General features: G+C 40.9%; 2 protein-coding genes across 9 annotated transcripts; both read right to left on the bottom strand.

Annotated features, from left to right (window-relative positions):
* Window positions 1-2,409: 2,409 nt before the first annotated feature.
* Window positions 2,410-14,982, bottom strand: dhx9 (DEAH (Asp-Glu-Ala-His) box helicase 9). Of its 2 annotated transcripts, XM_083540772.1 has the most exons (28): window positions 14,724-14,982; window positions 13,801-13,925; window positions 13,013-13,153; window positions 12,794-12,902; window positions 12,565-12,701; window positions 12,325-12,473; window positions 10,953-10,999; window positions 10,712-10,848; window positions 10,532-10,621; window positions 10,057-10,212; window positions 9,879-9,956; window positions 9,206-9,397; window positions 8,968-9,109; window positions 8,790-8,872; window positions 8,526-8,682; window positions 7,090-7,187; window positions 6,764-6,977; window positions 6,592-6,686; window positions 6,440-6,513; window positions 6,207-6,359; window positions 5,348-5,508; window positions 5,158-5,269; window positions 4,913-5,074; window positions 3,923-4,050; window positions 3,601-3,830; window positions 3,412-3,527; window positions 3,104-3,304; window positions 2,410-2,904 (listed from the first exon to the last, which is right to left on the bottom strand). In XM_083540772.1, exons 2-28 carry the CDS (start codon window positions 13,909-13,911, stop codon window positions 2,586-2,588), a joined length of 3,792 nt encoding a protein of 1,263 aa, XP_083396898.1. In that variant the 5' UTR covers window positions 13,912-13,925; window positions 14,724-14,982; the 3' UTR covers window positions 2,410-2,585. The 2 variants fall into 2 exon arrangements, with proteins under 2 accessions (XP_083396898.1, XP_083396899.1); XM_083540773.1 differs by lacking the exons at window positions 12,325-12,473; window positions 12,565-12,701; window positions 12,794-12,902; ... (1 more) ...; window positions 13,801-13,925; window positions 14,724-14,982 and adding an exon at window positions 11,139-11,277.
* A 1,500-nt stretch (window positions 14,983-16,482) lies between these two features.
* On the bottom strand, window positions 16,483-22,912 carry LOC310727027 (E3 ubiquitin-protein ligase RNF212B-like). Of its 7 annotated transcripts, none has more exons than XM_083543075.1 (13): window positions 22,865-22,912; window positions 22,255-22,382; window positions 20,955-21,007; window positions 20,166-20,240; window positions 19,597-19,703; window positions 19,078-19,138; window positions 18,955-18,983; window positions 18,797-18,837; window positions 18,411-18,435; window positions 18,251-18,308; window positions 18,094-18,154; window positions 16,916-16,946; window positions 16,483-16,838 (listed from the first exon to the last, which is right to left on the bottom strand). In XM_083543075.1, the coding sequence occupies exons 2-13, from the start codon at window positions 22,352-22,354 to the stop codon at window positions 16,754-16,756; spliced, it is 726 nt and encodes a 241-aa protein (XP_083399201.1). In that variant the 5' UTR covers window positions 22,355-22,382; window positions 22,865-22,912; the 3' UTR covers window positions 16,483-16,753. The 7 variants fall into 7 exon arrangements, with proteins under 7 accessions (XP_083399201.1, XP_083399207.1, XP_083399204.1 ...); XM_083543081.1 differs by having other exon boundaries at window positions 18,251-18,300; XM_083543078.1 differs by having other exon boundaries at window positions 22,870-22,904.
* Between the last annotated feature and the right edge of the window lie 672 nt (window positions 22,913-23,584).

The following is a 23,584-nucleotide window of genomic DNA, read 5'->3' as shown; positions in this document are numbered from 1 at the left end:
TGTTCATGGAAAAAAGGGCGTTCAAACCTATTTAAATACCGTCTACAATATGCTAGTCACCATAACTGATAGTATAGCATTTCAGCTTAAGCTAGAACTTTGCTTTTATTTCTCTGAGGTAAAATATTTACAAAAGTTGGTGAACACCAGACAATAGGATTCACATGTGCTTTCTGAACATCCCCTTCCCCATATAATACCCTCCATTCTTCTGGGAAGACGTTTCACTAGATTTTTATGTGCTTGTGGTTATTTGTGCTCATTCAGCCGTGAGGATCTTGGTCTTACTATAACCCTTAGGTGCTTATAGATAAATAGCAGGCCACTCAAGATCTTTAACAACCTCCAACCCATGTAAGGCATATCTTCATGGAGCTTACATTGTACAAAAAAAAAAGCACTGTCATGTCGGTTCAAGTGAGGGGAAATAGCTGGAAAAGTCCAAATACGTTCGTCCAGAAAAGTATAGACATTTCATGATGCTTTCAACACCACATGGTAAAACAATGCTTATTCTTTGCTGTCTCCTTGCTGCCCTCTACAGGTGGTAATAGAGAACGACGGCTCCAAGCGATTTGGGTTTGTGCACTTATCATCTGAGGACGCCACAAGTAAAACAAAAAACATCCTGTAAGAAAAGGGTCTGCAGGCCCAAACACCTTCTTGAGATAGACACAGAGATCAGAAGAGGATGACCAGACAGGTTTGAGATAATAATAATAATAATAATAATCTCAGAATGCATATAAAAACATGGTCATTTAATTTTATTTTAAGTACGGCACTTGGCAGGTGCCTTTATCCAGAGTAGCTATGGGGTTAAGGGCCTTCATTATATTGGAATAAATCATATGATCAGGGATATATCAACAGGGATACAAATCATGTATACGAATTCCTCAGATCATTGAGGTAGTGGTAAGTGTGTAATAATGTTTTTCCAGTGTGTGTTCCAGTATATCCATGGCTATGTCACAAGCTGAATGTATGTTTGGTTACCAAAGTATATATCCATGGCAATGACTTTTGGCCATTTTCTTTTTATTTAGTACCTTTTTGTTATTTTGAAAACTTAAAAACTCTCAGACATTCTCCTGTACTGCATGTAAGTCCCTGTTTGCTGTTATAATAATCTCCATCGTTCTAATTAGATGTTCCACTAGATTTCTGGAGTGTGCTTGTGGAGACTTGTGTGCTTGGAGATTTCATTCAGCCACAATGGTGTTTGAGTAAAGTTAGGTACTGATGTAGGTGAGGTGAGGAGGCCCAAAGTTATGTTCAGAGCACGTTTTACTATTTTGATCAAAAAAAGTTGGCTTTCAAACTTAAATTTTCCTTAGTTTTTACTAGAGGTCGAAGCACTGATAGTCGAAAAATCTATACCGATAATTTTTCCTGGTTCCAGTCGTCTCTTTACAAGAGCGGCCTCTAGAGGCGAATCACTGCCACATCGTGCTGTTAGAATTTACGTGAGACTGCGTGCTGCACAGAGAGCACTATATTATATTTATATTGTATTAACTACATAGTTATATCATTAATGAATATATTAAAATGTATTTTCTTTATCACATTTTCATGATTTATTACTTTGTAATAAAGTTCAGTACTATTTTGCATGGAGTATTTGTTTTTAATCCAGTATCCATTTTAAAAACTCTTGGTTAATCGGTTATCGGCGAGTACGAACCAACCTAGCTATTGGTAAAATCGATCGACCTCTCGTTATTAACGTAGCCTAATTATTTGTTAGATTTACCCACCAACCAATATGCATAATTAAGTTAAAGTTAAAGTTATGATTTCAATAGCAATGAATTTGATGGTAATAAATGTTCTTTTATAAGTGATATATCTTCTGAAAATTAATGCTAATCTAGCATTAGGATGATAGGTACCGCGATAAAAAATTTTTTTTGCCAAAATTATGTCTCCGGAAATGAGTATGTTCATGAACATTTCTTCTTCGTTTAAATAGAACCCTCTGAATAGTTCCACATGATGCCGCTAGAGGTTCAAAACAGAAGAGGGTTTGCCTTATTCATGACAATGCGCCGGCCTCACCCCCAGTCCCCCGACCTTGCACCCAATGACTTCTTCCTTTTAAATCACTTGAAGAAACCACTTCTTGGCAGGCGTTTACAAGACAATGCCGAAAGGCCGAGGATATGTAGTTATGACCCTTGTACTGGTAAGTCACTCTGGCCCATCAAATTTTTAGTTACAGACGACCCTTATTAAAAAAACATTTTGTGGCCCTCACATAAAAAAGTTTGGGGACCCTGATTTTGACACTTCGTAGCCAAGGTTGAAGAATGCCCTAGCTAGCAAAGATGTATAACTAAATCTCTAATAGCTATGGCAGCAGTCCTGAAACTCAAACCAATATAATGACACGTAATTCATCAGTAAAGGCAACAACTTTATTGTACCAATTTGACAGGACATTACAACTCGTTTGAAATGTTTTTTAACACTACATCCGAAAAAAAAAAAAGCAACAATCGAGACAAAATCATATTAAACGCAACATGGTCCTAAAATGACATGTACATCTGGAAACATTTAATCCGTCTCTAGAATCCTCAGTATCCACCTCGGTTGAATCCACGACCTCCCCCGTAACCACGGCCACCCCCTCCGTAACCACCGCCACCCCCATACCCAGCCGACCCCCGGTATCCACCGCCACCCCTGTATCCTCCGGCTCCTCCGTACCCGCCGGACCCTCTATACCCTCCAGATCCTCTGTACCCTCCTGACCCCCTGTATCCACCGGACCCCCTGTACCCTCCGCCTCCACCACCATATCCTCCTGCTCCTCGGTATCCTCCCCGACCCTGGTATCCTCCGTCTCCGCAATCCATCCGGGACATCTTCGGAGGTCGGGGACCGTCTCCAAAACTGCAATAAATAATTAGGAATTATGGGATGGGTTCGAAAGTGGGTACACAGGGTTCCTACACATTTTTCATAAAAAAAATAATGCAGACTTAATTATGCAGACTTCCCTCAAGATTTTTGACACCCGAATTTATTATGTTTAATTCAGACTATAACACGCAAATACAGGGCAAATACTTGAGTGAACTTCGAATCTTACCGCGGATTGCTGGTCATGAGGTTGAGTCCTGCCGAGGAGGGTCTAGACAGGAGCCGAATGACATTCAGGAGACGTTCGTTGGTGGGATCCATATTTCGGATGTACTCTGGGTCTTTGGTCACTTCTACCACCAAGGCCTCCAGGGCAGCCCTTATTCCAGCGATGGCCCCGGCCACTCCGTGCTCGATACGCAAGTTAATCCTGTCGACGTTTTTGAAGTGAGAAAACCGACTTAAAAAAGGTCTTACGGGAAACAAAAAAAAAAAACAATAACGGTGGTGGAAACAGGGTCCTTTCGCAGAACTTACCAGTCATCAAGCACGACCACCTCTCCGTTCGACGTGATTTTCTTGGCGGCAAACAAAATGAGCTGCAGGGCGCTGACCATGGTCATCCCTTTGGCTGAAATGGCTCTGGTTCGAATCTAGAATAAAATCAACCGCTATTAGGATCTGGAAAGGGAACAGCAAGTTCCCATTAAAGACAACACCGCTGACCTTTTCCCCAAAAACGAAGAAGGGCGATGGATAACTGGGGTCTTGGCTGGAGAAAGGGCAGTTAACGGAAGACTTGTGGATGAGCGCGTTTCGGCCTTCGGTGGTCAGGATTTTCCTCTTCTCTTTGTGGTAGCAGACGTTGGGGTAGGAGCCGTAGGTCAGCAAGGAGATCACGACATCCAGGTTATTGTCGGGGCCCACGTTGTTAAACACCTGATTCAACAGACTCTCTGTAAGGGGAGTGTCCAAAAAAACAACACCACACAAATGAGAATGATTAAAAAAACAAAACAACAACAAACAAATCAGAATTCGGCCACACCTTCTGGGAAACCGGTGTTAATCAGGATGTCCTTTAGCTGCACTTTGGCCTCCCAGGTCATCCTTAAAGTGGACATATGCAAACGCTTGTGCTCGCAGAACCTGGCTTCCGCCTCCTCTCCACCCATCCTAAACACGACAAACTCATTTTATAAATCCAAAACCCCATTCACACTGGGAGTGAAACATTAAACCATAAACAACGCCAGGGGTATAAAAAAGGAACTAGAGTTAGCGCAGTGTCACTGTGGCTACACACTCCGTACCGGAGATACAATTTGTATGACTTAGATTTTGTTTTGCACATGCGAAAAAATCCCCGCCACTTTTTGTGCCAGTCAAGCGAACGTTTTATGTCCATTGTCAAGAATTTCACTTGAAAGGAGAAAATCCTGACAGTTCAGCACATTGAGGGGGTGATTGAATGAAGGATGGAAGGAATGGAAGGATTTGTTAATGTCTGCTGAAATAAGTAGAACAGTTAAGTCGATCATATCTTATTAACTGTAACACACACACTTATATACGCGTCTGTATTACCCAAATTTATTTAATCAATTTAATTTGTGCCAATTGAATAATCTTCTTTCGGCTTCTCCCATTAGGGGTCGCCACAGCGGATCATCCGTCTCCATACCCCCCGGTCCTCTACATCTGCCTCTTTCAACCCGACTACCTGCATGTCTTCCCTCACCACATCCATAAACCCCTTCTGGGTCTCCCTCTTTTCCTCCTTCCTGGTGTCTCCATCCTCAGCATTCTCCTACCGATATACCCCATGTCCCTCCTCTGAACATGTCCAAATCATCTCAATCTCACCTCCCTTACCTTGTCTCAAAAACGTCCTACATGCACTGTCCTTTAATAAACTCATTTCTAATCCTGTCCATCGTCGTCACTCCCAACAAAACTCTCCTCAACATCTTACTTAATTTGTGGCAATTTATTTTGCATTTATACTGTGCATTTCTAAGTAATGTAAAACTCGTACCTGACTTCATCCCAGGCTTGAAAGACTGAAAGCAGGGCGACGTGGTCAGAGAACCGCGTGCCTGTGAAGTTCCTGTGAACGAAGCCTAATCGCTTGCCCTCGCTGATGAACGGTTCGGAGAAGCACGAGGCGGCGGAAATGGTGCACACCGCGTCTCCGACGCTGCAAAGCCGAGACCGAGAGTTATAGTTGTGGTTTTAACTGTTTGACAAGCATGACGAGCGAGTTGAAGTCAAAAGAGTTACTTTAAAATGCAGCCCATGATCATCATCTTTCCCAGACGAGGTTCGATGGGCAGCCGGGCCAGGATGCGCCCCAACGGGGTCAGCTCGTCATTGCTGTCCAGGGCATCAAGCTCTGGAAAATCCATTTAAACCGTTTAAAGTGATAGATGAAACTAATCTCGTATTTCCGTACGGGGAGATGGTGCAGTACCTCGGAGTGTGTGTTCGGCTTCGATCACGGCATCCAAAGGAGGAGGCTCGATGGCTTTGGCCAGGAAATGGCCGATGGCTCCAAGCCGGAGCAGCTTGATGCTGAGGGCCACCTCGTGCAGCGGAGTGCGAAAGATCTCTGGGGTCATGTGGGTCTCCAATCTATATACAATGGAACGTTAAAACTCGTAGATCACATCCGTATAGCGAATGCATACTTGTACAATATACATCGTCTAACATAATATCGTAATTGTGGTTTGACAGTATTGGGTATATCGTAAAACCCAAACAAAACACACCTACATCACGTAATTCGGTCTATTAAAATGCATTTAGAACGATCAGAAAAATCCAAGATATGGGGGCAGAATATGTGCACATTTATAACATTTCATATAAATAATCACACAAATATGTAGTTTGAAATAAATTAATTAATTAATTAAATAAAAAAATTAAAAAAAACAGGCAAGATTACAAATGTTATTGATTTTTTTGATGGTGTTTCGTTCCTGTAAATGAATCACGAGTTTAAATCACTCGGTTCGCAACGACTCACTTATTAACTTGTGAATTGCTGCCACCTACTGGCGGTTTTAATTTCACAAGAAAATGTTTTCTCATAAAAAAAAAAAATTAAATCGGTATTGAACTTTTTTATATCTAAATAATTATTGTTCTAATTGACTGATTAAATAAAAGAATTTGACTCAAGAAATGAATAAATAATTTAAAAAATGGCTTTAAATTGTTTAGCTGTTCAAGGTACCGGGCAAAATATCCGATTATCGTTTTTAAAAAACAAATTTTTTTTTTGTTTTTGTATTTTTTGTTGATATCGATAGATCCGTACATACTTATCAAAGCGCGCTTTGCTGCACAGGTGGAAGCAGAACCCTGGTCTGACGCGTCCGGCTCGGCCCTTTCTCTGCTCCAGGTTGGTCTTGGATGCCCACACGGTGGCGTAATTGGTCATGTTGTTATGGGCCGTAAAAAGCTTCACCTTCTGCCTGCGAGGAAAGAATACGGTGTCGATGAAAGAGAGAAAAAACACACAAATTAAATTCTGATTTAAGACACGGCGACATACTTGCAAGAGTCGACGACGTAAACGACGTCGTTGATGGTGATGCTGGTCTCGGCTATGTTTGTCGACAGAATGACCTGCGAGTGACGGAAATAAAAACGATTTTAAACGTGCACCTTTTTCGTTGCGTAAACGATTCGAAATGGGAAACGCACCTTGGTCACGCCGTCAGGGACGGGCTCGAACACCAGCCTCTGCTCCTCTCTGGGGATCTGAGAGTGGAGAGGGAGGATCCGGTACTGATGGCTACCTGAAAGATCAAAGTGGCAGTGTTGAGTTTTGCGTCCTGAACCGGAACCGGACGGTCACGCTGTAACTGGAACTGACCGAAATGCGGGTTCATCTCCAGGTGTTTCTGCATGGAGTAGATGAGGTTCCAGCCAGGCAGGAAGATGAGCACGGCTCCGGACACCTGCAGCGTTTCGATGTATTTCAGCAGCGCCTCGATCAACTCGAACGGCGTCTCCTTCTCGTTCATTTGGGCCATGGAGCGTTTGGTCTCCGGACCGTACTCGGGGCCGCACACTAAATTACAGTTCACCTGCAGAGCACAAGCAACAGAACAACGAGTCAAGTCTAGTGAAGGGTTTCAGTGGCATTGGGATTGGAAGAAACGGCATGGAGAGGAGGACGGATTTGAAATGTTTGCCCACCTCCTCGTCACCACCTTCATCGTCCTTGTCTTTTCTCTTCCTGTCGGATGGAGGAGGGATGAAATGAGTCATCTGAATGCAGTCCTCCAGAAAATACTCTGTACATTAGAGGGATTGTGTTGTTTTTCAGTATGGCAGGATGAACAAAATTTCTTTCTATCCATCCACCCATCCACCCATCTTCATATCCATCCATCCATCCATCCATCCATCTTCATATCCATCCATCCATCCATCTTCATATCCATCCATCCATCCATCTTCATATCCATCCATCCATCCATCTTCATATCCATCCATCCATCCATCCATCCATCTTCATATCCATCCATCCATCCATCCATCTTCATATCCATCCATCCATCCATCTTCATATCCATCCATCCATCCATCTTCAAATCCATCCATCCATCCATCCATCTTCAAATCCATCCATCCATCCATCCATCTTCAAATCCATCCATCCATCCATCTTCAAATCCATCCATCCATCCATCTTCAAATCCATCCATCCATCCATCTTCAAATCCATCCATCCATCCATCTTCAAATCCATCCATCCATCCATCTTCAAATCCATCCATCCATCCATCTTCAAATCCATCCATCCATCCATCTTCAAATCCATCCATCCATCTATCTTCAAATCCATCTATCTAGCCATCTTCATATCCATCTATCTAGCCATCCATCTATCTATCCATCCATCCATTCAACTACCTATCCTCAAATATCTATCTATCCATCTTCATATCCATCCATCCTCAAATCTCTCTCTCTCTCTCTCTCTACATCTATCCATCCATCCTCATATCCATCCATCCATCTTCATATCCATCTTTATATCCCTCTATCTATCCATCTTCATATCCCTCTATCTATCCATCTTCATATCCATCTATCTATCCATCCATCTTTCTATCAATCCATCTATTCATCTACCTATCCTTAAATATCTATCTATCCATCTTCATATCCATCTATCTATCCATCTTCATATCCATCCATCCATCCACCTATCCTCAAATCTCTCTCTCTCTCTCTCTCTCTTTCTCTCTGTCTATCCATCCATCCATCCTCATATCCATCCATCCTCATATCCATCTTTCTATCCATCTTCATATCCATCTATCTATCCATCTATCCATCTTTATATTCATCCATCCATCTATCTATCCTCAAATCTCTCTCTCTCTCCTCAAAACTCTCTCTCCTCAAAACTCTCTCTCCTCAAAACTCTCTCTCCTCAAAACTCTCTCTCCTCAAAACTCTCTCTCCTCAAAACTCTCTCTCCTCAAAACTCTCTCTCCTCAAAACTCTCTCTCCTCAAAACTCTCTCTCTATCCATCTATCTATCTATCCTCCTACATATCTATCTATCCCTTCCTCCCTTTATTTAAAGCACATTAATATAGATCACATCATTAAGCACGTACGCTGCACGGGGAACGTGCGTCCGAACACTTCGATGACGGGACAGTTGAAGTAATATTCTCTGAACATGGTCGTGTCGATGGTGGCAGACATGAGGACCACGCGCACCTCAGGGAATGTGTTTATCACGTCTCTTAGAACCACCATCAAGAAATCGGTCTGCAAACAAAACATGTGCGCACACGCCCACCCGGTTTATTTCGTGATCACTAGCAAGGTTTATAGAAAAAAAAAAAAAAAAAACAGACGTGCATTTTCAGACGTACGTTAATGTCTCGCTCGTGGATTTCGTCCACGATCACGTGGCTGATTCCTCGGATTCCGGCCTCCAGTTTCCTCAGGAGGACCCCTTATAAAGAGAGTAAAGAATTCTACTTAGGTAAAAAGTTAAAAACAATTCTAGATATATTGTATATAATAAAAATGGTTTTGACGTCTACTCACCGACGGTGCAGAAGAGGACACTGGCGTGGGGTCTGGGCAGAATGGACTCGAAGCGCACGCTGTACCCGCAGCTCTTCCCCACATCTTCGCTCCTCTCGTACGCCACGCGCTCGGCCACCGACACCGCGCTGATTCGCCGCGGCTACGCCGGTCACATCAAAAGACAGTGAACATGTATAAGAATAAGGAACAGCACCACCTAGTGCCTAGACGTATCTGGAATGGAACGTGCGTTCACCTGAGTGACCACGATGTTGCACTCCGAGGCTCTTCCCCCCTTGATGTACTGGTCCAGAATGTACTGAGGCACCTGGGTGGTCTTTCCGCAACCAGTGGCCCCGCGGATGATCACCACCGGGTTGCTGTTGATGGTTCTCATGATCTCCTCCTCGAACTTTTTGACGGGCAGCTGCTCGCGCTCGTGCAGCCTCTGGCGCAGGAGAAAAAAAAAAACCAAACAGCACAAAGTCACGTGCGAATGAGTTACATCATCAGATCTTTAACAGAAGAACTTATCTATCGCTCTCTATATCCATCCATCCATCTATCATATCTATCAATCACATACATATCCATCAAAATATCTATCTATCCAACCATCCACATACATATCTTTCATATACCTCTATCTATCTTCATATCCATCCATCTATCCTCATATCTATCTATCTATCTATCTATCTATCTATCTATCTATCTATCTATCTATCTATCCATCTATCTATTCTCATAGATAGATACCCATATCTCTATGGAAATATGGGACACACACACACACACACACACACACACACTAGAAACTTAACCAGTACTAAAGGAAATGCTATTCAAATCAAAACGAATCAAACTAAACTAAACTAAAATGCAAACCTGTGTGTGTGTGTGTGTGTGTGTGTGTACCCTCGACTTACCTCCTGCAGGATGGTATCATTGTCTATCTGATAGCAGAGTTCATTTTGCAGGTCTGAACTGATCTGCTCCGGGGTGCACTGCGGAAAAAAAAGAAAGAAAATCACAACGTGGTCGAAAGGTGTCAAGATTTTGAGAGGAGCCAATTAAAAAAACAAAAAAAAAAAACAGCAAACTTACAAAAGCCAGAGGTCCCTCGTCAATGTTGCTGCTGGTCCAAGGGTTCCAGTTGACCTGCGGAGGTGACCACTGCACCACGCCCCCCATGCTCTGCCTCTGCGACGGCTCAAAGTGGGCCAACTTTCCTTGAACCAGAGACACCGGACCACTAGGATCCTTAGATAAATAAAAAAAAAAGACAAGATACATGTTAATAGGACCTTTATGAAAATAAAAAAAATAAAAGACCACTTTCGTAAGACCACCTGTCCTGGCGAGGAGAGTCTCCCTTTGGGTTGCCCAAGGGCCGGAAAATTCCCGGAAAGAAACCCTGACAGCTTACAAATAGCGAAATGTATGTACCATGTCATTTAAGATTCAAGAAATCGTGTACGTTGCGTGGCCTCAGAAGCCTTATCCCAGTTTTATTATTCCTACTCATTTCTATGCAAAGTTCCAATCTTAAAAAATTCCCGGAATTGAACATTAGACTCACCACTGGAGGAACCTGGAGGCCGAGCTCTTGGACGATGCTCTGTAGCTGATGCTCGAGATCGTCGCTTACGTTCACATTATACACTTCCAGCTAGAAAAAAAAAAAAAGTAAATAAAACCCTCTTTATTACAGAGGGATCGGGAGTTTGTCTAGGCTAACGCCAGTGACGGGTCGACTCACAGTCTCGCCGTCTTTCTTCTTGGTCAGGCCCGTGAAAGCCTCGATGATCCCCAGATGGTACAGCTGCCGGACCAGGGAGAGCGCGCACGACTGGGCCGCCAGCTTTTTATTGGAGCCGTGCTCGCGCGCGAAAATATCTGCGCGTCAGGTGCGAAAGCGTTAGCAAAGCATTGGCAAAAACAGACCCGATACGAATGTTGATGATGTATGTTGGAGGACAAGGACGAATCGGTATGCTTACTTCTACGCAGGTCTCGCACGTAGATAGTCATTTCGGCAATGAAGCTCCTGAAAGAATGAGATTGTTCACAAGGGAAAAAAAAAAAAAAAAAAAACACCACGACATCAAATTCCATATGGAAAAAAAAAAAATTTTAAGAAAGGGGGAAAAAAACCACATTGACACAGTTCCATTGGGTGAACTGACCTCAGCCCTATCAACCGCCTCGTCTTGAGTAGGTATGTTTTTCCGCCGGACTTTCCAATCAACGACTAGAATGCTTCCATCTCGACCACGGGGAGCCTCCGTTCCTGATGAAGGAGTGACACCAGAAATCACAACCAGCCATACAGCACCCTGAAACGCTCCGGCACTCGTCCAATCAAGCACTCCATGTGGCACCTTAGTGCAGCCTAAGCGATGCCACATGTTTCGCACAAAATAAGGTTGTGATTTCTGGTATCGTTTCCAATTCCCCCCCCCCCCCCAACGTTTTACAACAGGTATTGCAAGTCCAACAGAAAAACATACACTCAAATCTCTAAGAGCCAATGACGAGGGAGCAAAATGTTTATACCACCTAGTGTTAGATCTGCAGGTTCTTGCACGGGTGTTCCAGAACTATTAAACATTTACACATTCTTGCTGCTACCCAGAACTAAAAATGTGTTACTATAGGCCAAAATCCATACTGATAGTTTTTCCGGGTTGCATTTTGCAGTACAAGAGTGGCCTCTAGAGGCGAGTCACTGATGCCGCATGCTTTTATTATTCTTTTTTATTTTCCTCAATATTTATTAACATAATATATTTATATTTATTTTTGTTATTACTGTTTTGTTTATTTTCAGTACTATTTTACATAGAGGGTTTTTTTTGTTGTATTTTTTTATCCAGTATCCATTTTATCGTTCGAATAATCAGTTATCGGCAAGTTCGATCTAGCTATTGGTATCAGTAAAGAAATCAGTAAAAACCCTACAGTGAAGCATGGTGGTGGTAGAACGATGCTCCAGGGATGCTTTTTTGTTTGTTGTTTTTTTTTTGTTTTTTTAATCCAGGCATAAATCGAGACACGAATCAAAAGGTGCCAAATACAAAGCAATCCTTGAAGAAAACTTTTCCAGTCTTGCAGGAGTCAAAGATACAATGGAAGGATTCAAAGCCAAGAACCTGTTCAAGGTACGGGTCTCAATGCCATTTCGGCAAAACCAAAATTTGACCCAACTATTTAAAGACATTCAAGGGAGATCAGTAGGGTGTCTACCTTTGCTCTAGAGTCTCTAAACCATACTAGCTGCTCTAGTATCGCTTCCAAACTTTAGTACAGCTACATATTCTGAACTACAGGATAAAGTATATCTTTTTCTTTTTTTTTTTGTGCCATCCAAACCTGTTGTGGTCTGGCCCCACTTGGTTGTATTTGTAGTCTGTTTGGATTTTCTCTTTCTGAAAAAACTGGTTCAGACGAGCCTTGGCGTTGTCGAGCGTCCAGTTTCCGTGCAGGCCAGCGTTCAAATCCACTTCCTCGGACTCCAGGGTCTGACGAGCGAAAAAAAAAAGGCAGAACATATAAGATGTCACCTTCGTATGTCAATCCACGTGGGTATAAAAGACCTAAATCGAGTCCTACAGCTTTCGCATCCTGTTCCTCTTTCCTGGAATAGTACTCCTGTAGATTAGCGCCTCGGTCCCACTGGGGATTGTTCCTGCCCGAGTAGCCGAGCCCGGTTACTCCGGGAACCGGAAGAGAGCCTTGCTCGTTGGTCTCTGAGAACGAGAACAAGATTTCAAACAAGTTCAACTCCGCGTTCGTGGAGCATAGATAACGCACAGCCGAAAGAAAGTTCCGTTCATCCTACCCGTCTCTTGTTTCACAAGTAAATGTGGAGGCAAAGGACCACTGGCAGGCAGTGTCCCAAACCCACTTCCTTCACCACCACCACTATCAGGCACATCTGGAACAGAGGCCTGGTAACAGAAAAACAAACAGTTAGGGGTGATCAAGGTGCTCCTGAACCACTGAAAACCGCTCTGGTAATTCTTTTGGCTCAACTTTTCCAATCGTTTAGATCACTCACGCCCAAAGCAGGTACTTCAGAAGCACTTATCTCTCCCGCACGGACCAGGTAATTTACAAAGTCTCTGGCTGCGTTGGCCTGGGCATCCTTCTTGTTGGTAGAATTCCCCATCCCGATGTAATTGAAACCATCGACTCGGACCTAAGGGGAGGGATTGTAAAAATTCTGACATCTGAATATATAACATTTGGCAAACATCCTTATCCAGAGCAACTTTTATTCTACTGCCAGCCAGACTATGGCATAGGGCACATGGTCAAGAGTCTAGGTGCATTGCTCAAGGGCCTATGCTTAGAAATCATACTCAAGAAGCCAGGCCCATGACTCAAAGGCACATGGTTAAGGGCCATGCTGCAGGAGCCAGGCCCATGGCTCAAAAACATATGCTTTAGGGTCATGCTCAAGGGGCCAAGCCACTGGTTTAAGGTCCCAGGTTTAAGGTTTGAGGGCCATCCTCAAATGCCATGCTAAAGAGGCCAGGCCAATAGCTCAAGGTCCCATGTTTATAGTGGTAGCTCAGTGGTTGAAACTCAGGGTTTCTGATCAGTAGGCCGAGGGTTCAAGCCCTGGCGGCGCCAAGCTGTCACTCTTCGAGCCCTTGAGCAAGGCCCTCAAAAATGTTTTCCCTGTGGTATCAATAAAGTATTCTAAGGGTCAGGCTCAAGGGCCCAGTTGGCAGCTTGGTGGTGATTTGAACCTAATCAAAATTCCAGCATTCTAACCACTGAGCTACCTTACAAATGTATGTATACACACACTTCCTACATGGTCACCAGTCTTCATCTTACCTCACACAAGAACTTCTGTCTGTTCTTATTTCCTGCTGCCCGGATGTCATAATTAGGGGTTAACTTCTTTTTTCCGCACCAGGCGTACAGAAAATTTTTGATGTCCCCCATGATCGAAGGGTTACCTGTCCAAAACAAAACAAAAAAACTTCTAACATATGAATATTGGTATACAATAACATGAATATGGGCAGGAATTTTCTTTTTGTGGATTAATTTGCATATTTTCTGTAACGTCACAATCAACTATTCAATATGCAAATGAGTCCATGTAAAGAAAACATGCTGCTCATATTCACAAACATTTTAATAACATAAAAAGCACTTAAAATTAAGTCCTGAGCAATAATTAAAAACATTTTTGCTTAAAACTAAAAATGTGAGGGCGGGACAATGGTGAAACGTGATTGATCCGTAAAAAACAATGGTGATCCCTGATTGGTCGCTGGGTACAACTGGGATATACTTTGTAAAAATATAAATAAAAAATATTCTAAATTGAGTTCTTATACAGTTTATTTATTTAATCCAGTAAAATGTTTTTTTTTTCTTTGAGCAAATACAATCTGTGAACCGGACAATTATAAATTATTAAATAATATTAATATAAAAAAAACGACGCAAAAGCATCGCAAAAATGGCCGCCAAGTGGACTGTCAATAATAAAGAAAAACGTGTAATCCACTAATAAAAATAAATATCTATAGAATTATTGGGTTTAAATTCGTGTAAATATAAATAAAATATAATTTGCATGTCGGGGAAAAAAAGAATAATAGTGTAGAAAGTATAATAACCAACCGACATTGTAGGCTAGCATGGACCGGAAGTGCTATAAAACCATGCAAAAACTTTAAAAAAATAGCCAAATATTGCCAATAAAAGTGATTTGTGATATGTAATAAGGAATAAATGAAACTTACAAGATTCGAGTAGTTTAAATGAATCGCTGCACCGGTGTAAAGAAGGACCGGTTTCTTCTTCTACTTCCTTCTCCTCCTGCTTCTCCTCGTCTCCGGTCCAACCTTATGTACTACTGCCACATACTGGTTTGGAGTGTAGGCAATAAAAATCTTACTAAAGGCCACTACTCATTCGCAAAACGTCCAAATGTCCACTCAAAGTGTGTCTTGACCATCCAGTTCCTTGAGAATTTCTTGGAACTCGAAGGCTTAAACCAGTTCCGACATGCTAGTGCATCTATCGTCATTGGAGACAACGGGGAAAAGTTCCACATGAGCATCCTACAGATCCATGAAGCAATTGAGCGACTCAAGAACTTAAACGAGGATGAATTTGGATAGACATTTTGCCACAATGGCTTAGGATAGCAGTTTGCATTCATTCCAGCGTCCATCATTGAGTTGATGGAACTGTTATGAACGGACATTCGATGCACCCAGATGAGGACGGGTACCCTTTTGAGTCAAGGTTTCTTCATACCTTGCCAAAGTCACCACGGGTTCGAACACTAGGGATAAACAGTCACTAAACATATACGTTCTAATTTCATAACCTCTCTATCTCTGTTAGGCTCTCTGTACCGCAGAAGGAGTACAGTAGTGCTGTAGTTAAGATGTTGGACTTCTGCTCAGAAAGTCTTGAGATCAAATCCCACTGCCACTGCTTGGCCCTTGAGCAAGTCTCTCAACCCTCAACTGCTCAGTTAAGCTGAGATAATTGAAAGTCGCTAAATGCTATAAAAAATGTATATGGACAGCTGCTTTGAGACAATATCCATTGTCGACACTGGCACTGGAAGAAGATACAACACTGCCATTATCAGTATCTTGAAATGGGTTGGTATCAGGGAGGCATATGTCTGTTTGGTTAGAAGCGCCAGAGACTCGATGGACACAAACCAGCCGGCATGATGGCCACATTCTTGGGTCGGGTCCAGGTGTAGAAGACAGCAAAATATCAAGAAACATGCTTTAGCAGAAACGGGCAATATACAGTCTATTACGCGAGATTTTGAGGGGGGCCTTGTGGAGGGTCTCACTGTACAGGGATGCGCCTGGCTGAACTATAACAACATGCTTTAGCACTACTTTGAGCACGTGCCCAGACTCATGTTCTAAACTATGAAAGCATCAGATAAGATCTGGAGGAAAAAAGTCACAAAGACAGGATACTTACACATGGTACACAAGGGATATGTGTTGGGGAGCCCCAAATGGTAAAAAGTAAGAATACAAAATGGCAAGAAAGTGGGATAAAATAAGATGGGTCTTAATTATTTTTTTTTTAGTCCAGGCTGATTAACGGGAATTAGAATGATTGAACGGACCTCTAAATGACGTAAAGAAGAAGAACGTTTCTGAGATAATGGTAAGTGGGGAGGGCCAGAATTTGGGGAGTTTCCAATGGGATGCTCAATATTTAAAAATATGAAGATTTTGCCACTGGTTTTCAGACCACCTCTCGGGTCGATTGCGGTTTTACTGCAATCTGCTTTGCTTTTCCTCATCCACAGTTCTTGGAGTTTTTTTTTTTTAAAACATCATTGTACCATAAAAGCCCAGCTATTGTCTTGGCAACTCCATCACCCCCCTACGATGGAATAACCTCCACTTTCTGGAAAGATGTTTGGATTTTAGAGGTTTGGGTCTCAATATTTGGATTTTTGGAGGGTTTCAGACCAGGTCAAGGGAATTGTGTACCTCCAGAAAGTGAATTCTTTCTACTGACCTTCAGAAATGCTAAGTAAGAACTCGAATTGAACTCGAAACCTTTTTAATGGGGATTTCAAAGAGGTACAAACGAGAAACAGTACATTTCCATTGACGTTCCATCTTTTTCAAACAGTCTCTAACCAACTACCCATTTCAAAACTTAGGAACTTAGGAGAACAAGGATACATCAAAACCATTGCATTCTAATTTCAATGAAACTTCTATAATCCATTGACAAGTCTCAGGTTTACAACACGCCTTCGATGACCTAACATACACTACATATTCCAGGGTGGGGGAGACTGAAATGTTGCCCCAGGCAACAACTGGAACTGGAACATGTTCGGAGTCACGTGGTCTGACCTATAATAATATGAATTCTTTATATTTAACGTTAGATTTTACACTTGATAAATGTCATTCGATTGTATTTAACATACCTCGCTGGTGTGGTAGAAGAGGTGGGCGTTCCTTAAAGTGAGAGGAAAGCATTATTACTGATGAGGGTGATCGACTTTTATTAGACATGCAGTGAATACACGTATTCCCAGACTTGCCATGCGGTTCGATGACCCCCTCGTAACTACCCAGGAGTCTTAAAGAATGGTGATCGGTATGGGGTAGTATAAGTTAAGTTTCTTTCGGCTTCTCCCGTTAGGGGTCGCCACAGCGGATCCTCCGCACGTTTGATTTGGCATATGTTTTACGCTGGATGCCCTTCCTAACACAACCCTCCCCAATTTATCCGGGCTTGGGACCGGCACTGAGAGTGGCTGGGGATGGTTCCCTGACCGGGAATCGAACCCGGGTCGCAGCCGTGAGAGCGCTGCATCTTAACCACTAGACCACCAGGGGACCGGTATGGGGTAGTATACCGTCCTTTATTAATAATCTACATAATTAGCAAAACAGAGCAATTTACTGCCACGAGAAAATATTTGTACAATTTTGTCGTACGGCTATAGTCATCGTACGAATGAAAAATCGAACCGTCTTAACTCGGGGACTAGCTGTGTATTTGTACCATGGTCAGTTTGAATACTCAATTCCCATTGGCTGGAAGGAATGTGCCTTAATACTCAGTTTAATTGGCGTTTTGAACAACAACCGTAACGATAGAAACATACAGTTACAGTCGCATACAGGTCGAGGCAGCGATTCGAAAATATTTACTCACGACCTTCAGGATGACGAAATTAAATTGCGATTTTTGGGTCGCCAAGGCGCAAGATGAATTCGGCGACGTGGAAACCAGAACGTTATAATGAGAAAAATAACCGATAACTATTTATTAAAATCCTTTCAAATATATGAACTTTCCGCACTATTTGATTTAGAGAGAATCGTAAACTATTATTTCCATCCACAATATAAAAAACATAATCTACAATATATACGCGACAATCTACAGTTTAGGCGAATATGTGAATGCTTATTTCTATCAACCGAATCCTTTCCCAGTTCATTACGGTAATACAAGTGTTTGGATATTTAATAGTATGATAGGTACATAAAAAAGAGCAGTTTTCCGGGTTCGTCCGACCTATTTTTTGGCGCAAAAAAATTAATGTAGTAAACGTAAGTCGCATGTAGCCTTCGTAAAATTATCACAACTTACTAAATCCATGCTCGGTCAATAAACTCCTGGAGGACACAGAGTTGGCTGAATCCAGCGGAGACTTGAACAACAAATGAACAACAAATATAATTACAATAAAGCAGAAAAAACAAAACAAAACGATTAACGCCAATAAAATCCCCATTATAAAACGCACTGCCATGCTGGATCTGAAGTGCTGAAACCTTTCCATTGTATCTCCAGAACCTGAGTGACTTAAAAAAAAAAAAAATAATAAAAATAATATAATTTGCGGGAAAAAATTGCATTGTCGTTAAAATAATAAAAATAATAACAAAAATAAATGAAATGAGTACCTTACACTCCTGGAGTGTGGAGTGACTTTGAGACATGGAAGAGAAAAAATATGATGTAATACTATGTCACAAAATATTTTCCTCAATAAAGTATTCAAATTTAAACTACAATAAAAGGTTGCCATTTCATCCATATTGGCCCCTTTTTTTTATATATAACATATGTAGCTCTTAATAAGAAAAATCTACTTTTTTTTAATAGGCATTGTATAGCTACTGTATATTTGTCAAACTTTCCTATAGATTTTGGATAAAAGAAGTGAATAAAATAGTAAAAAAAACCAAAAAAACAGTTGGGAAACAAACAAAAATTAAATTCCGAATTCCTGTCTATAAAGCCACTAACAAGGAAAACCCCACTTGTAGGCTCTTCTGCCCCTAAATACCTGGAGAAGTCACAGCCACTGGTAAGGTCATTCTTGAAATGCTTCGGTAAATAAAAAAAAAACAAAAGAAACACAAAAAATAAACAGAGTTATAATCGGTATTCTTGATTTTCACTCCAGAATGACACACTACACACTCGACCAAGTAAAGACCATACCCGTTAGCCTTGAACGTCCCAGGAGATACCTGTGCATGATGAAAAAAAACGAATTATAGTCTAGAATAGTCTAGACATCAAACTCAAATCCAGTAGAGACCCAAATATCACTGTCTGTCTCACCCTCCTCTGGGAAAGAGGCTTCTTAAGTTCGGCATTCTCCTTCCTGAGCTCAGACACCTGCCTAAATGTGAAGACACACAAAGATTTCTGAGCAAAAGTATTGGGACAACTGACTCTAGCCATATGTGGTTCTTCCTCAAATGGTTCCCACAATGCTGGAGGCACACAATTGTATCTCCATGCTTTACTTGGGTTGAATGGCCCGCTATAGAGTCCTGACCTCAACCCTACTGAACACCTTTGGGATGAATTGGAACCCTGATTGCACCCAAGGTCTCCTCACCACACGACTATCACCCTTGTGGCTGAAAGGTGATGGTGGTGTGGTTTTTATAACAGCAAATGTGGAATATGTTTTAAATGGAAATTCCAAGCTTGTGGTGAGGTTTCCACAAACGTCTATACAGTAAATAAACAATTTTTTTTATATTGTTTTGATTGGTTCCTCTTGTGAATTGCCGGATTATAATTATTGCCGTTTCTTTATAATACAGAAGGTTAAAAGGTTAATGCTGGCACCTGTGGCACTGTTTATTGACTTCCTTAAGTCGTCTTTCCATCTCTAGAAATCTGTGTTTGTGGAAAGCCATGATTTTCTCTTTCTGTTTTCTCTGGAATGTCGCAATCTGAAAGAAAAAAACCAACTTTTTTTTAATGATGGAAGTTCCCTCAAAAATAGCCTTACTAATATCATTAATGAATTAATTATTTAATTATCGAAAGCTTAATCTCTATAGCCTGGGTCTATAGCCTGCCTGTGGGAGGTGTTTACCAGCATACCCTTCGGAGAATGAAGAGTGCGGGCCAAATTCAACTGATCAGTAGTATAAATAAGAGAAAGGATGTCTGCCAAATGGCCTAAATGTAGCTGTTGGAGGAGGAATTTCACTTCACTGGTGGCGAAAGTCTGAGTTGGCGAAAGAGTTCATTAAGGAGAATTTAACCCAACGTACTATAGCTTTGAGCAAGTTCTCAGTCAGTATAAATGAAGAGATAATTAATGAAAGTTATATATACAGCTAATAACAGCCTGAGACCACAGAAAAAGAACATTTTAAACCTATAGCAACGAATGAAAATAAATAGACCTGTGCAATATGCTCCAGTCGGGCCTGAATAAGGCTTATAGGGTCTCTGAAGAACATCTGCTCCTGGGGTTTCATCTTTACCAAGTGTAAATGCAAAGAAAAGATGAATCACATTATCATATATCATATCTGGTTAGGTTCCTAGCTACATAAGAGAAGCCTAAATGAAAGCAAAATGATTAGAAATTAGTGAAGTAATCTTAGTGAAAATGTTACCTCAGAATTTCCTCATAAAGTGAATCTAAAAATTTCTGACCTTTCAGATCTTCTGGTCCGTGTCATTAATGTCAAGATTCGGACCAAAAAAAAACAAACTACGATAAACTACTTCATTCTGTTTCCTGTGTAATGCACTGCATTGCGTCTACGGGAGTCATGTAATAAAAGAACAAACGACTCGGACTAGAAAAGTCGAGAGATGAACTACTACGTAACCTGGAACGAATCGCTATTCGAGACGACTCGTTTAAAATGAACAACTCATCACAAATGTATATTTCAACCTTAACTGTACAAAGAACATGACTTGGTGGTTTAAGTGGCCTATGTCCATAAGGAAGCTCTCAGAACCAATCATTTATTTTCTTACCAATTCAATTCAGTTTCATTTGTACAGCACTTTTAACCATGGACACTGTCCCAAAGCAGTTTCACTAAAAGAATTAGACCTAAAATTTTACTCCTAATGAGATGTTATGAGAAAGAAACCTTAAAATGGATTCAAAAAGGAACCCATTCTCAATCTAGATGATGCAGAATGTCCATTCGGTATGGTTTCGTCACACAAACCTGGTCAGATATGGGCAGGTAGCTGCAGCCGGATTGACAAACGCAGCAGTGATCTACAAAAAAATGACACTTTTAAAAGCAATCATGGGCTAATTCAGATGCAGTGTAGTAAATTAGCATGGTTTAGCACAGTTTATGATCATTTCTATTCAAAAAATGCTGGCTGATTGACAACATAATCGTTGACAACCTATTTTATAAATCCTAAAAGATTCTTATAATCCTTGTCTTAAATCTGTATTTCTTTGATCACTGGTTTGTTCCCTGACAGCCGATTTCAGATTCAGACGATCCTGACTTAGCGGAACGACTTCAAACCACCTCAGGGAAAATGTGGAAATGAGTCAGGTGGACAGACCGGCAAGATAAGAAACATATCAAGTTATGGATAGAAAAGGAGTGTTTTTATTATCAAGGCACTTCATGTAACAAAATGAACCCTACAGATCGTTATTGTTTGGTGCTAGCTACCGTTAGCGAGAGAACGTCGGTCAGAACGAGTCGCGGGATCGATGAGGTAAAACTTCTTTAAGTTGTGAGATCCTACATGTTCGTACAGTCTGACCAGCAACAATCGCACAGTGGGAGGTCGGCATAATAAAAATCTATCACTACAATCCTTCAAAGCCTTTCTAATTAACCATATTCTTCACCTTTACCTCACTAATCACTCCATGTACTCTTCTTCTCATAACTCTCGAGGTAGACAATATTTAAATGTTTAAAGCCCATGAAATGCGATTTAGAATCAGAAAAGTACGTCCAAACAATTCACTGTGAACCAATCACCACATTTTCGAGAAACGATCACGGAAAATAGAATTTGGTTTGTTTAGCATACCAAAAAAAAGTCAACTGTGTAGTTATTTCCCAACGTCCTACCCGTATCATTACAAAAAATTTTATTTTTGAAAAATTACCCGGATTTTACTTTTTTAAGCCAAGAATATCCCTTTATACCATTTACGGAGTGTCTCATATTCTAGCATCTTGTACATTGGCTAATTTTGCAGAAATTCTTTGAAATTCTACGTGAAAACGAGTTGTTGGGGCAAAAATACGTCATACCACTCAAAAAAAAAAATCTAAAATAATGATTGTCGTACAGTAATAGATGAATAAAACACTATTGGATGAGCTGTTAGGACTTCTTTAAACCAAGTCATGAATGATGTAGGCCTGTCTAGGCCTATATATTGTTTTTTTGTTTGTTTACAAATACCACACATCCAGTTTATAGCTGTGGTTAGAACTATTTGTGAATAAATGTGTTTTATCGTTAAAGTTTTCTAGATCTCACTGGGTTTCATGCAGCTCTCACAAAGTACATGGCCACAGCTGGACACTACGAAGTTGTTCCCTCGCCTCAGGAAACAACTGTTGCAGTGAAACCAATCCATTCGCTATCAGAAATACACCTTAAGAAACCTGTGGAAAGAGATTTGTAAAGTTTATGCAATCATTTATAGTTTAAAACCATAAAAATAAACAGGTTGCTAGTTTCTTACCTCAATTAGCATCATTATCTATTTAAATACTTTAAGATAATAATTATGAGTACAAGTTTACTTGAAAATGTTCTTTAAAGCAGCTCTGTATCTAATTATCTTGATAAAAGACACCAAGGAAATCTTTTTTTCTTGTCAGACCATTGGCACAATTCAGTTGTGGTTGACAGTGCACGGATATTACATGGTATACGGTACAATCCATGGCGCTATATCTGCAGCCATGACACCTTTCTATTTGTTTTTTAAGAACAATTTTTGTACCTAATGGATGTCTGTGAGGTAATAACAATAAAAGGTTGTGTTTTTAGTCAAAATGTGGTCCCTGATCTTTAATTAAAATATATGCACACATTATCTGAGGCGATAGTTATATAAAGCGGTTTATCGGCTATATATTACCGTACTGTATGTAGTATTGGCGCACATTTAGCTTGCCCTCCGTTCTTTATAACGTGCACCTGATTCACATAACAAATAGCCCTATCCTGAAAAAATAATACCTAAAGAAGTAAATATAAGTCTAGATTGAAAGAGGTTTATAGATTTCTCATTGAAACATTAACAAAACTGAGGAAAATAATTGAGTTTATTAAAGCAATACATTTAATAAATGTATATAACCCGAATCATTCAATTGAACTGCTTGGCAAATCCAATTATTTACTTTTTAATTAAAATATTGTAATGATACATAAGTCCACCTTTTTTTTTTATTGGTGGTAAAAGAATTTTAGGACTTGGTAGGTTTGAATGATTATAATGTACTCATATAGGGGTCAATCATGATACATTTTGAGTTTGTGAAGTACCTGTTACACCATTCAAGACTAATAAGTGTATAAAACATGGATTCGGCAGCACATTTTCCACCGGTTGAAAGTCTTCCAGAGAGAACACTCGCACTGTCTGGTTTTTGAGTGCCGTTGCAAAGATGCGTTTGATTTCTTTCTTTGTCTTGAAAGCTTGGTGAAGGGATGAATTTAGCACTGAAGACAAATGTGGTAACTCAGGAGTTATGGCTTTAGGTTACCGATCGGGTCAGCGATCCTAGCCCCCTTATCGCCAAGCTGCCTCTCATGGGCCCTTAACCCTCTGTACTACAAGGGTGCTGTATTATGA

The sequence above is a fragment of the Silurus aristotelis genome (genome assembly GCF_946808225.1).
Source record: "Silurus aristotelis genome assembly, chromosome: 5".
In the NCBI taxonomy this organism is placed as follows: Eukaryota; Metazoa; Chordata; class Actinopteri; order Siluriformes; family Siluridae; genus Silurus; species Silurus aristotelis.
This window is presented reverse-complemented; position numbering and strand designations above follow the sequence as displayed.